General features: G+C 44.6%; 1 protein-coding gene across 1 annotated transcript in view; it reads left to right on the plus strand.

Annotated features, from left to right (window-relative positions):
• The first annotated feature begins 8,354 nt into the window (after positions 1-8,354).
• The window catches only part of LOC132822846 (N-terminal EF-hand calcium-binding protein 1-like), a 142,639-nt gene continuing 136,231 nt past the window's right edge, over positions 8,355-14,762 (plus strand). Inside the window, exon 1 of the mRNA XM_060836219.1 lies at positions 8,355-8,432. Coding sequence (XP_060692202.1) covers positions 8,355-8,432 — 78 coding nt within the window. The remainder of the gene's footprint in view (positions 8,433-14,762) is intronic.

The raw sequence follows: 14,762 nt of genomic DNA on the forward strand, positions 1-14,762 counted from the left end.
AGGCTGCTATTGTGCCTACCTCCCCCACCACTGGTAGTGTGTTCCAGGCACTCCCCACCCTTTTTGTGAAAATTTTGCCTTGCACATCTCTTTTAAACTTCCCAACCTCACACCTTGAACTTGTGACCCCTAGTAACTGACCCCTCCACCCTGGGAAAAAGCCTCATACTTTTCACTTTCAAGAGTAAGCTTGCGGGGAACATAACAGCTGAGTAAACGTTTCTATAGGTCTGTGAAAAGTAAAAGTTTGATGAAAACAAAAGTAGGTCCCTCACAGTCAAAAGTGGGAATTTATAATGAGGAACAAAGGAATGGTTGATGAACTAAACACATGTCTTGGTTCTGTGTTTACAAAGGAGCATATAACTAACACAGCAGAAATGTTGGGGAACACAGGGTATAGTAAGAGGGAGGGACCAAATGAAATGGTGTTGAGGAAATTAATGGGATTGAAGGCAGATAAATCCCCAGGGCTTGAGAATCTATATAAGAGAATACTTAAGGAAGTGGCCCAAGAATTAATGGATGCAATGCTCATCTTCCAAGAATCTATAGATTCCGGAACAGTTTCTATGGATTTGAAAGTAGCTAATGTAACTTCTCTATTCAAAAAGCTAGGTAGAGAGAAAGCCAGGAGTTATAGACCAGTCAATGTGACGTCAGTAGTGAAGAAAATACTAGAGTCCATCACAAAAGGTTTAAAAGCTGAGCATTTGGAAAACAGTAGCAGGATTGGGCAGGGCATGGATTTATGTAAAGGAATTCATGCTTGACAAATCAATTGGAGTTTTTTGAGGATCTTGTAGAGCTGATGACTGGGAGACAGTGGATTTATAGAAGGCTTTTGACAAAGTCCCACATAGCTGGTAAAATTAAAGGACATTGGATTTGGGATTGTGTATTGAAATGGTTAGAAAGTTGGTTGGCAGAAATGTCGGAATAAATACGTTTTTGAATGACAGGCAGTGACTAATAGGTACAGAAGGGATCAGAGCTAGGACCTTCGTTATTCACAATATATATGAATGATTTTGATGAAGGAACTAAACGTAATATCTCTGAATTTGTGGATGACACAAAGCTGAAGGGAAGATGAGCTGTGAGGAGGATGCAGAGATGCTGCGGTGTGATTTGGACAAGTTGAATGTCAGATGCAGTATAATGTGAATAAATGTGAAGTTATCCACTCTGAGATCAAAAACAGGAAAGTGGATTATTATCTGAATGACGACAAATTGAGAGAGATGGGAATGTGCAATCAGACCTAGGAGTCCTTGTACACCAGTCTCTGAAGGTAAGCATGGAGGTGCAGCAGAAGATCAAGGAGGCAAGTGGTACATTGGCCTTCATAGCGAGAGGATTCGCGTACAGGAGCAGGGATGCCTTGTGGCAATTACATGGGGAGATCACACCTGGAATATATTGTGCAGGTTTGGTCTCCTTATCTGAGGAAGCACCTTCTTTCTATAGAGAGAGTGCAGTGAAGGGTTACCAGACTGATTCCTGGGATGGCAGGATTGACAAATGAGGAAAGGTCGAAATGGTTAGGATAATATTCACTGAAGCTCGGAAGAAGAGGAAGGGTTGCACAGAACCCTATAGAATTATAACAGGCAGGGTAATCTCACAGGAGGATGTTCCTGATGGTGGGGAAAGTCCAGAACAAAGGGTCACAGTCTAAGGATATGGAGGAAGCCTTTTCAGGCTATGCTTAGCCCATTGGCTCTGAGGCTGATTTATAATGCAGAATAGCCCTGAAGAACAATCATTGGACCTGAAATACTATCTCTGCTTTCTCTCCTCAATGCTGCCAAGCATGCTGTGTTTTCTAAGCAATTTTGATTTTTTTTTAACACCAACAGCATGGGTTTAATTCCTGCAAAAGCTGAGCTTATTGTGAAGGACTCTCCTCCTCAACTTCTTCCCTCACCTGAGGCGTGTTAACTTCCAAGTAAAACCACCACCAGTCATTTCTCTGTGATAAAAGGAGCAGCTCTGCGGTCTGCTAGGACTATGATGACATTTTTTTCATTCTGAGATATAGAATTTTACAATAAAAAGAACTGGAAATGGGGACTAAATAAATGGGACAAATATATTGCCCCCTCATTTTAACTTTGAAATTATTGCAGAAACAGGCCACTCAGTCCAACGAGGAGAAAGTGAGGACTACAGAGTGTAAAAGTGTGGTGCTGGAAAAGCACAGCCAGTCAGGCAATATCCAAGGAGTAGGAGAGTCAATGTTTCGAGCATAAGGTCTTCATCAGGAATGTGTCTAACTGCCTAATGATGGTGTTGATAAAATGTGGAGCTGGAAAGGCAGAGCAGGCCAGACAGCATCAGAGGAGCAGGAAAGTCAATGTTTTGGGTCAGGACCCTTCGTCAGAGTCAACTCTCCTGCTCCTCTGATGCTGTCTGACCTGTTGTGTTCTTCCAGCTCCACATTTTATCAACACCATCATTTGGCAGTTAGACACATTCCTGATGAAGACCTTATGCTCGAAATGTCGATTCTCCTGCTCCTGCGATGTTGTGCCTTTCCAGCTCCGTATATTATCGACTCAGACTTCCAGCATCTGCAGTCCTTACTATCTCCACCTGCCTAATGATGGTGTCTAATCTCCAGCTCCTACTGTACGTCACCTCAAACTATCAACCTTTCCTGCTGTTCCTTTCACCCTCATGTTCAAAAATAAAGGGTTTCTATTTAAGGTGCAGATAAGGAGAATTTGTTTCTCTGTAATGGTGAGTATTTGGAATTTTCTTACCTAGAGAGTGGCAGAGGCAAGACCATTGAACATCATTAAGAGAGGGTAGACTCGATAAACAAAGGAGATAAAGCTCATCCTGGAAAGTAACATCGAGGCCACAATTGGATCGTATCGAATGGCAGCATAAGCACGATGACCCAAATATTCTATTCTTGCAGAAACGTAGAAAGTAGGAGCAGGAGTAGGCCATTCAATTGACCATACTATCATCCAACTCAGTTCTCACTCTTATCCTTTGATTCCTTTAGCCCTAAGAACTATATCTACATCTTTCTTGAAAACCTTCAATGTCTTGGCCTCAACAGTTTCCTGTGGCAGAGCATTCCACAAGCACGCCACTGTCTCGCTGAAGAAATTTCTCTTCATCTCTGTACTCAATGGCCTACCTGTTATCCTTAGGGATGTGTTTGTATCAGAGGCAGTTCAGAGACGGTTCACGAGGTTTATTCCAAAGATGAGGGCTTTTATTATGAGGAGAGATTGAGCAGTCTAGGCCTATACTCTGGAGTTTAGAAAAATGAGAGGAGATCTAATTGCCCCATTCAAGATACCAAAGAGGATGGCATGAAAATAGACATGGAAGGGATGTGTCCTCCTCTGGGACAATCTAGAACAAGAGGTTATAGTGTAAGAATAAAACGTAATAGATTTAAAACTGAGATGAAGGGAAATTACTTCTCTCACAGGGATATGAATCTAGAATTCACTGCCCCAAACTGCAGTGGATGCTGGGATAGTGCGTAAATTTAAGGAGGAGATGGATAGAGTTTTAATTAATAATGGGATGAAGAATTATGAAAAGTGGGCAGGAAAATGGAGTTCAGACCGAGACGAGTTAACCATGAATATGTGAAATGGTGGAGCAGGCTCAAGGGGCTAAATTGCCTACTCCTGCTCCTAGATTTTATGTTATAGAGTCAGAAAATCATACAGCATGGAAACAGACTCATTGCTCCAACTAGTCCATGCTGACCAAGTTCCCAAACTAACTAGTCCCACCTGCCTGTGTTTATCCCTTATGGTTCTTGATCCTTCGACTGTGATCCTTGGATCTGATGCTTTACTGTGATCCCAGGTTCTGGATCCTTGCACTATAATTCCGGATTCTTGATCCTTAGACTCTGACTCATGGTTCTGGATCCCTAGACTGTGATCCCATGTTCTGGATCCTTGCACTGTGACCCACTGGTTCTAGATCCTCGCACTGTAATCCCTGGTTCTAGATCCTTGCATGGTGACCCCCTCATTCTAGATCCTTAGACCGCAATCCCTGGTTCTAGATCCTCGCACTGTGACCCTGGTTCTAGGTCCTCTCACTGTGATCCCTGGTTCTAGAGCCTTAGACTGTGATCCCAGTTTCTAGATCCTTGCACTGTGACCCCTCATTCTAGATCCTAAGACTGTGATCCCTGGTTCTAGATCACTGCACTGTTACCCCTGCTTCTAGATTCTCAACTGTTACCCCTTGTTCTGAATCCCTAGACTGCGATCCAAGGTTCTGGATTCTTGCACTGTGATCCCTGGTTCTAAATCCTCGCACTGTGACTTCCTTGGTTCTAGATCCTCGCACTGTGATCCCTGGTTCTAGATAATTGCATGATGACCCCTCATTCTAGATCCTTAGACCAGAATCCCTGGTTCTAGATCCTCGCATTGCAACCCCAGTTCTAGACCCTCTTACTGTGATCCCTGGTTCCAGATCCTTAGACTGTGATCCCTGGTTCTAGGTCTTTGCACTATCACCACTGGTTCTAGATTATCAGCTGTGACCCCTGTTTCTGGATCCCTAGAGTGATCCCAGGTTCTGGATTCTTGCACTGTGACCTCCTGGTTCTAGATCCTCGCACTGTGACCCCCTGGTTCTAGATCATCACACTGTGACCCTGGTTCTAGATCCTTGCATGGTGACCCCTCGTTCTAGATCCTTAGACTGTGATCCCTGGTTCTAGATCCTCGCACTGTGACCCTGGTTCTAGATCCTCTCACTGTGGTCCCTGGTTCTAGATCCTTGCACTGTGACCACTCATTCTAGATCCTTAGACTGTGATCCCAGGTTCTGGATCCTTGCACTGCGACCCCTGGTTCTAGCTGTCTGTATGCATGTTTATTTGCTTTATCTAGCTTCTCCTTTAAATCCATCTGTCATTTGTCTTTACAGCGTCTGGCTGTTACTGTTTAATTCCCTCGATCAGGAGGAACTCTCACCCTTTAAATGTGTTTGCAGGAGATTGATCAGTTCCATGATCAGAGGCAGCAGCCAGTCTGCTGAGGGGCTCAGTGACTGGCAGCTAACACAGAGCTCTGGGCATCAGGAGCTGTGTGCAGACTATAGAGGGAGAGCCAATCAGTCTGGGAGGGTGGGGTGGACACATGTAAAAGTTCGACTGCTGAATGTGTTTGAGGTGGGTGGAGAAGTGAGAGAGAGAAAGCAGCTGAAGCAGTGATGGGCAGCTGACTCTTAATGCTGCACTTCCCAGGGAGAGGTTACTGAACCTGATACCTTGCAGAAAAGGGGGAGGAAGATTAACCGTGAAGGGGGTGGGGACCGAATCATCTGCCCCTGGTGTTTGAGTAAGGAGAGAGTCATCGTGTGGCTTTTTGTTTTGAAGGCTGCTTTGCCTTCTGCTGCCTTTCCAGTCGGTCCAGAGATGATGGCTTGTACTGAGATGATCACACTGTGTCTGCAGGCAGGAAAACACACCGAGAATAACCCCAGCAGCAGCTACGCAAGTACGGCTGTACCAGTCTTCATCGATGTGAGTATAACTGCGGCACGCAATCTGTACTCGATCTGAAACCTCGGCGCTGTGTTGGGTTCTGTGTGCACACCGCCTGGGGGGGGGGGGGGAAGGAAATGCGCGGAGTTGCTCTAACCCTCACTGATACTGTCAAAGGCTGGGGACCCCCATCGTTATTCTGTCTGTAAATAAACAGATTCAGGTGTCTCTGCTCTGAGTTGTGTGTCTCATTGCACTGTGTTGTTAGCTGCAAGACTTGCAGTGAAAGTTACAATCACAGGAGCCCGGGGCAGTTCCCAAATATATTTCTCATCACTTCATCTCTGCAGCAGATGGGACTTAACTCCTGGTCCAGAGGCAGGGACACTACCACTGTTCCTCAATGGCCCAGGACCATTCCCAGCATTTACCCCCCCCCCCCCCCCCAATCAAACTGTTCAGTGGTGTTATGACATTTCTGTGAAGCAGGTGAGATTTGACCCTAAGACTCCTGGCTTAGAGCTAGGGACACTACCACGGCACCAAAACAGCCCGGAACAGTTCCCGAGTATTTTTTTTTCCCCTAATCAAACTGTTCAGAGATGTTACGACATTCCTCTGGAGCAGGTGGGACTCCTGGGCTCAGAGGTATGGACACTACACTGCACCGCAGGAGCCCGGAACAGTTCCAAGACTTTTTTGTATCAGTTGCAAATTTCGCCAACCGCAAGGGTGAGGTTTGAACCCGGCACTGAGAACATTAAGGCAGGCGAAAGTGTGTACTGCAGATGCTGGAGATCAGAGTGGTGCTGGAAAAGCACAGCAGGTCAGGCAGCATCTGAGGAGCAGGAGAATCAATGTTTCGGGCAAAAGCCCTTCATCCGGAAATGAAGAAATCATGAAAAGCCATTCATCATTTCCTCATGAAGGGCTTTTGCCCGAAACGTTAATTCTCCTGCTCCTCAGATGCTGCCTGACCTGCTGTGCTTTTCCAGCACCATTTTAATCTTGACTTAGCACATTAAATCAGTCCAATGACACTGCTGCCACACCCTGCAATAGTCCCCAAAATTTAGCAACTGATTTTCTTCAGCTACAATTGTTGCTTGGTATTCATGTGTGGGTGTGGGGGTTAGGTGAGTGAGGAGTGAAAGTGATTGGTCTCTATCCCCACTCTGCAGTACCAAAGTTAGGTGTTGGATAAAGTGAGGGGTGATTGCCATTGTTTCACCCCATCCCCTGTCTCCCTGTGAAGTGGCTGTATTTATGGATATCCTTCACTGCTGCCTTCTTTCATGATACTAAGGCATTTTGTCACAGGCAGCCTACACTGTGAAAAAGTCTAAAGGCAAGCGATAAGGAATGTATCTGTGACAGTAAGATTTAGCTGTCTCCTGCTCGTGACTCTGGGAATGCTGCCTGGGATTTTTCTTTTTATATTTCCTTCTCTCTCAAATCAGCTTTCCTTCTCTCGACCCAGAGAGAGGAGCACGTTGGCCTCTGAAATCAATGAGATGGCTGAGCACAAAATCTTGGTTAGACGAAAATGAGGACTGCAGATGCTGGAGATCAGAGTCAAGATGAGAGTGGTGCTGGAAAAGCACAGCAGGTCAGGCAGCTTCCAAAGAGCAGGAAAATCGACATTTTGGCCAAAACCCCTTCATCAGGAATGCTTTTGCCCAAAACATTGATGTTTCTGTTCCTCAGATGCTGCCTGATCTGCTGTGCTCTTCCAGCACCACTCTAATCTTGACACAAAATCTTGGCTGACAGGTTTGGAGGGATATGGGCCAGGAGCAGGGCAGGTGGGACTAGTTGAGTTTGGGGTAATGGTCTGCGTTGACTGGTTGTACTGAAGGGTGTGTTTTAGTGCTGTATGATTGTATGCAGTACAGAAGCAGTACAGCACTGTCAGAGGTGCTGGTTCTCGAATCAGGCTTGAACTTGCGGAGCCCTGTGCCCGGACTCTCCATTGGGAAGCAGAGCGGCAGAACTTTGCCAGCAATCCTGGCCTGTCCTGTCCTGGTTATTACCAATGCAGCAATGTCAAAGCGAAATCCTGTCGGTATCTGAAACCTGAAAACACCCCAGATCCAGAGGGCGACACACAGTTAACGTTTCAGGCCCCTGCTTCAGTAAAACAGATTGTTGGGCCATTACCTGCTAGCTGTTTGTGGGATCTTGCTGTGCTCAAATTGCCTGCCGGGCTTCCTTGCATAACAACGTTTGACTCTATTTTTCCACAAGCGCTGCACGGGATTGTAAAATACTTTGTGAGGTCCTTGGGGGAGTGAACAGCGCTTCCTAAGGAGTGAACAGCGCTACTTAAATGCAGGTCCACTTTCCTTGCTTTGAGAACTAACATTCGTCTTCAGTGCTTGAAGGGAACGGAGAAGGGAAATGGTGTGGGGGTTTGCTCTTCCTGGTTGCTAACCTGGAGCCCCTGCTGGAATTGTGCAGGATGGGACATCAGGCAAAGGCAAGGCTGGGTTTAGCTCCAGTGTCTTTTGCTATTTAGTTGTTTCCATCTTGGTTCAGGCATTGGGCAAAGTGTGCAGGATGGATGTCTGCCCACTCTATGTAATTCTGATTTCCAGGAAGGAGGTGGGCTCGTAATTCTAAACTGCATAAGCCAGATCCCCAAATAACACGTGAATCAAGAGTTATGGCGGGGGTCAGGCAATTAAGACCTAATCTGATCAGTCACCAGCCAATGGCAGAACAGAACAGGACTGAAGGGCTGAATGGCCTACTCCTGCACCTCAATCCTATACTATTCTTGTAAACCCTAGCAGGAGTGGGATGGGAGAAGGAAGTTGGGGGATTGCAGGTATACATCTCACTGTGTGATTGAGAAAATAAGGAGATGGTTTTCCCATGGAGTATGAGGCGATGGGGCACTTTCCTGTGCATCTTCCTGAGGACGGTACAAAACCACCTGTGGGTAAGGCCTGAAGAGAAGCTGCTTGACCCTGGTGGAAAGGGCGACGGTGTGTGGCATGGACAATGTCTGAAAAACAAGACATTTAATAGCCAGAACACACAAAGATGCTGCAGATTGGTGGACGAGGGAAAGGTTTGACTGTATCTGAGTGGTTGAACAGAATAATACACCACAGAGCTCCACCGGCACCTTCTCGAGGGCAACAAATGCTGGTCAAGCCAGCTCTTTATCCTCCCAGCCCTGTCGAAACAACACCGAATAGGAAATGCCAGTGAGCTGCCTCCAGAGCAGGCTGTGCTTCCAGCAGAACCTCCTTGTTCTGTGGGCTCCCCCCCCAGTGCATGACTGATTGAATGATCCCAGTACTGCCTGTGTACAAAGGCAGCCTCTCTGCTCTCTAATATCAGATTCAGGAACTGAACCGGGCAAACCAGTGACTCAGAGTCTGTGTGACTTGCCATTGGTCTTACCTTTGGTGGGCTCCTCATACCTACAGCTTGAGAACAGAATACAATATCCTATATTGTCACTTGTTGTCACCCTGGGTAGCAAGTCTCGGACAGAAGTAACTACATATTCCTACTGGGGTAAAGTAAATGATGTAAACAAAGAGGTTGTTTATTGATGAAATAAACAAAAAACATTCTTAACACATTGTGAGGACAGATTGAAATGGGTAGTTGTAGGAATTGATCATGAAGTGAATTGTGCCTAATAATTTGATTTGGTCTCTGTGCCATCTAAACTCACAGTCCTTGCTTAGGTTGTACGGATTAGGTGAATCTCCAGATACACAGGAGGTTTTGGGATATGTACGCTGGGCTGGAGAGGAACCTGCAGTGGAAAGGAGAGATTCTCGTTGTTACAGTTCATGTAGCTACCAATATTATTAGGAGGATTATTAAGGAAGCGCTTCAGAGGGAATGTGAACAGTTTGGGGCTAAATTACAAAGCAGGACCTACACAGGGATAATCTATGGAGTGGTATAGATGCAACTGACATATGGTAAGTAAGATTAAAGAGATGAATATATGTCTTGGAGATTAATGTGGGAGAAATGGATTTTGATTCATAGGGCACTGGCAAGTGGAGGCTGTCACCTTTGGAACAGACTTCACTGGAACTGTTCTAAGACCAGTGATCTGTCAGGTTGTAGAACTAGGTGATAGAGAGTGCTCTAAAATGAGGATTGCAGGAGGTGGAGTAATTCGTATGTGAGGAGGTGTAATAAAGTAAAGGTTCAAGACAAGTCGGAGGGGCGGCAAAATGGTAATAATAATCAGAGTGTGATAGGAATGGACAGCGCTTCTAAACTTAATAGTTCACCAACAGATAAGCCTTGAAGTTGTAAAAAAAAGAACTAAAAATCTGTATCTGAATACATGTAGCATTCATGATAAATCAGATGAACTGACAGCTCAAATAAAATACAATGTAGAGCGAATTGTTTCATAGAACATAGAACATTACAGCGCAGAACAGGCCCTTCAGCCCTCAGTGTTGTGCTGACCTGTGAACTATTCTCAACTCGTCCTCCTACGCTATCCCAAAATCATCCATGTGCTTATCTAAGATTGTTTAAATCTCCCTAATGTGGCTGAGTTGACTACATGAGCAGGTAGGGCATTCCACGCCCTTACCACTCTCTGTGTAAAGAACTTGCCTCTGACATCTGTCTTAAATCTATCACCCCTCAATTTGTAGTTTTGATAGCCATTACCGAGACATAGGTAAAAACAATGACTGCAGATGCTGGAAACCAGAGTCTAGATTAGAGTGGAAAAGGACAGCAGTTCAGGCAGTATCCGAGGAGCAGGAAAATTGATGTTTCGGGCAAAAGCCCTTCATCAGGAATACAGGCAGAGAGCCTGAAAGGTGGAGAGATAAATGAGAGGGGAATGGGGGTGGGGGGAAAGTAGCATAGAGTACAATAGGTGAGTGGGGGAGGGGATGAAGGTAAAAGCTCAGAGAGGAGAGTGGAGTGGATAGGTGGAGAAGAAGATAGGCAGGTAGGACAAGTCATGGGGACAGTGCTGAGCTGGAAGTTTGGAACTGAGGTGAGGTGAGGGAAGGGGAAATGAGGAAACTGTTGAAGTCCACATTGATGCCCTGGGGTTGAAGTGTTCCGAGGCAGAAGATGAGGCGTTCTTCCTCCAGGCATCTGGTGGTGAGGGAGCAGTGGTGCAGGAGGCCCAGGACCTCCATGTCCTCGGCAGAGTGGGAGGGGGAGTTGAAATGTTGGGCCACGGGGCGGTGTGGTTGATTGGTGCGGTTGTCCAGAGATGTTCCCTAAAGCGCTCTGCTAGGAGGCGTCCAGTCTCCCCAGTGTAGAGGAGACCACATCGGAGCAGCGAATACAATAAATGATATTAGTGGATGTGCTGGTAAAACATTGATGGATGTGGAAGGCTCCTTTAGGGCCTCGGATGGAGGTGAGGGAGGAGGTGTGGGCACAGGTTTTGCAATTCCTGTGGTGACAGGGGAAGGTGCCAGGACGGGAGGGTGGGTTGTTGGGGGGGGTATCAGATGGTCATATCGACGGCTCAAAAAGGAAGTTAAAAATACTATCAAACTGATGCAAAGATTAGTAACAGACCAAAAAATTGGACAAAATGTAGAGAAATCAGTAAGGATGGCTAAAATAATAATATTGAGGGGAAAATGGGCATTTAAGAGAAAGATTATGACACCGATAAAACCAATAGAGTTTTTATAAGTATCTCTAAAGGAAAGAATGATGTGGAGGTGCCGGTGTTGGACTGGGATGGACAAAGTTAAAAATCACACAACACCAGGTTATAATCCAACAGGTTTAATTGGAAGTAGTGAGTAAGGTGTTTGATATGCTTTCCTTTATTGGTCAGAGTATTGAGTACAGGAGTTGGGAGGTCATGTTGCAGCTGTACAGGACATTGGTTAGGCTACAGTTGGAATATTGCGTGTAATTCTGGTCTTCCTATTGGAAAAATGTTGTGAAACTTGAAAGGGTTCAGAAAAGTTTTCCAAGGATGTTGCCAGAGTTGGAGGGTTTGAGCTACAGGGAGAGGCTGAATAGGCTGAGGCTGTTTTCCCTGGAGCATTGGAGGCTGAGGAGTGTCCTTATAGAGGTTTATAAAATCATGAGGGAAATGGATAGGATAAACACCAAAGATCTTTTCCTTGGACTGGGGGAATCCAGAACTAGAGGGCATAGGTTTAGGCTGAGAGAGGAAAGATATAAAAGGGACCTAAAGGCACCTTTTTCACACATGGTGCTATGTTGTATGGTATGAGCTGCCAGAGGAAGTAGCGGAGGCTGGTGCAATTACAGCATTTAAAAGGCATCTGGATGGGTATATGAATAGGAAGGATTTAGAGGGATAGGGACTAAATGGTTTTAAATGGGACTAGATTGGGTTGGGATATCTGGTCAGCATGGACGAGTTGGACAAAGGGTCTGTTTCTGTGCAGTATATCTCTATGACTACAAGCTTTCGGAGTGCTGCTCCTTTATCAGGTAACGAGTGAGGCAGGACCATAAGACACAGAATTTATGCTAAAAGATCAAAGTAACAAACAACTGATGCGAAGTATTGAACAATCTAGGTTTGTTCAACACAACACATCAGTTGTATGGTACTTTGATCTTTTACTATAAATTCTGTTTCCTGTGATCCTGCAACTCTAGTTACCTGATGAAGGAGCAGCGCTCCGAAAGCTTGTGCTTCCAAATAAACCTGTTGGGCTATAACCTGGTGTTGTGATTTTTAACTTTAAAGGAAGTGAGTAACTAAAATCATCAACAGAGTCTGTGGAATTAATAGTGGAAAATAATGAAACAGTGGATGCATTGAATAGATATTTTGTATGCAGTTTCCCAGTAGGAGACTCAGAGCAAATCCTAGAACTTATTGTGAATCAGGAGGTAAAAGAGAGGGAGAAATATTTAAAAAAGGGAGTGAATGCTGAGTTAGATGCCTTGATAGACTCATACAGCACAGAGACAGGCCCTTCAGCCCACACTGTCCATGCCGGCCAGATTTCCTAAACTGAACTAATCCCATTTGCCTACGTTTGGCCCATATCTCTCTAAAGCATTCCTATCCATGCACCTGATCAAACATCTTTAAAATGTTGCAATTGTATCTGCCTTCACCACTTCCTCTGGCACTACCAACTGTGGGATTTGATTTGATTTGATTTATTATTGTTGCATGTATCGAGATACTGTGAAATGTACTGTTTTGCATGCTAACCAGATAAATCATACCTTACATAAGTACATCAGAGTAATAGAGCAGAATGCAGAAGATAGTGTTACAGCCCCAGAGAAGGTGCAGAGAGAGAGCAACTCTGTGCGAAGTCTATTCATAAGTTTGATAACAGTGGGGAAGAAGCTATCCTTGAATATATTGGTGTTTTCCAACTTTTGTATCTTCTGCCTGATGGAAGAAGGTGGAAGAGAGTATTACTGGGTGGGAGGGGTCTTTGTTTATGTTGCCTGCTTTTCCGAGGCATTTGCATTGCAAAGTAAATGGAGTCATTGGGAGAAAGGTTGATTTTCGTGATGGATTGGGCTGCATTCACAACTCTCTGTAATTTCTTCCGTTGTTGGGCAGAGGAGTTGCCGTACCAACCAGGTAGGGTGCTTTCTACGGTGCATCTATAAAAATTAGTAAGAGGCATTGTGGATATGCCGAATGTTCTTAGCGTTGTGAGGTGGTAGAGGCTTTGGTGTGCTTTCTTGACCGTAGCATCAACATGAGTAGATTGGTTATGATATTTACACCTGAAAATGTCACCTGTCAGCTCCCTTTTGAATCTTTCCCTTCTCGACCAAACCCATGCCCTCTGGCTTTCGACTCCCCTACCCTAGGGAAAAGACCTTGGCTATTCATCTGCCCCTGTCATGATTTTATAAACCTCTATTAACGTCACTCCCTCAGTCTCCTATGCTCCAGGGGAAAGAGTCCCAGCCTATCTAGCCACTCCTTATAACTCAAACCTTCTAGTCTCGGTAACATCCTTATGAATCTTTTTTGCACCCTTTTCAGTTTTATAAAATCTTTCTTGTAGCAGGGTTACGAGAATTGTATGCAGCAGTTCAGATGTGACCCTCCCAATGTCTTGTACAGCTGTGACATGACTGATTATTAATACAGTTTAAAATTAGCTTATCACAAAGAAAGCATTTTAATCATGGTCTCATTCAACCCCACTGTGAGTATCTGAATTTAAAATATTAAAAATGACTTTTAAAACTGTATGGAATCATTTTGCTGGTTGTGTTAATGTACAACAATCACTTAGTAAGCTCCAGTGATATGTGTTTAGAAGCTTTTAAACAGTGTTAAGATCATGTTGTTAAGTGGATAGTGTCCCTGTCTCTGGGCCAGAAGATCCAGCTTCAAGTCCCACTCCAGGTTTTGTTGGCCTAGGAAGTTGTGTGGATAACATAAACAGGTTGATTACCCAATAGTCTCACAATTCACACGGGGTTACATACCCCTTCAAAACACCAGCTATCACAGTAAGACTTTTATCTACTATCTAGTACCACTCCACAAAATAACAGGAGCTCAGGCAGTGATCAGATAAAAACCTTGCAATGCTTGATAGAAGTGGTTTATCTGGTCTGACCTCTTATGTACATTGAATATTAATTAAATGCTTAAAAACTACTAATAAATTCTCCAGTGTCTCAGCAGTTCTCCCTTGGAAGCAATAATGGGACTGAACATGGGAAGTGGAAATGTCACAATACGATATCAAAAGCTCGAGAGGATAATTGAGAATCAAGGTTATATGAAATAGTCCTGCATTGCATTTAGCTTGTGTTATGCCTGCTGTATAACTTTGGGACTCATTTATAATAGTTGCAAAATATAGAACATAAAACATAGAACAATACAGCACAGAACAGGCCCTTCGGCCCACGATGTTGTGCCGAACATCTATCCTAGATTAAGCACCCATCCATGTACCTATCCAATTGCCGCTTAAAGGTTGCCAATGATTCTGACTCTACCACTCCCACGGGCAGCGCATTCCATGCCCCCACCACTCTCTGGGTAAAGAACCCACCCCTGACATCTCCCCTATACCTTCCACCCTTCACCTTAAATTTATATCCCCTTGTAACACTCTGTTGTACCCGGGGAAAAAGTTTCTGACTGTCTACCCTATCTATTCCTCTGATCATCTTATAAACCTCTATCAAGTCACCCCTCATTATTAATACAGTTTAAAATTAGCTTATCACAAAGAAAGCATTTTAATCAGGGTCTCATTCAACCCCACTGTGAGTATCTGAATTTAAAATATTAAAAATGACTTTTAAAACTGTATTG

The sequence above is a fragment of the Hemiscyllium ocellatum genome, chromosome 15 (genome assembly GCF_020745735.1).
Source record: "Hemiscyllium ocellatum isolate sHemOce1 chromosome 15, sHemOce1.pat.X.cur, whole genome shotgun sequence".
In the NCBI taxonomy this organism is placed as follows: domain Eukaryota; kingdom Metazoa; phylum Chordata; class Chondrichthyes; order Orectolobiformes; family Hemiscylliidae; genus Hemiscyllium; species Hemiscyllium ocellatum.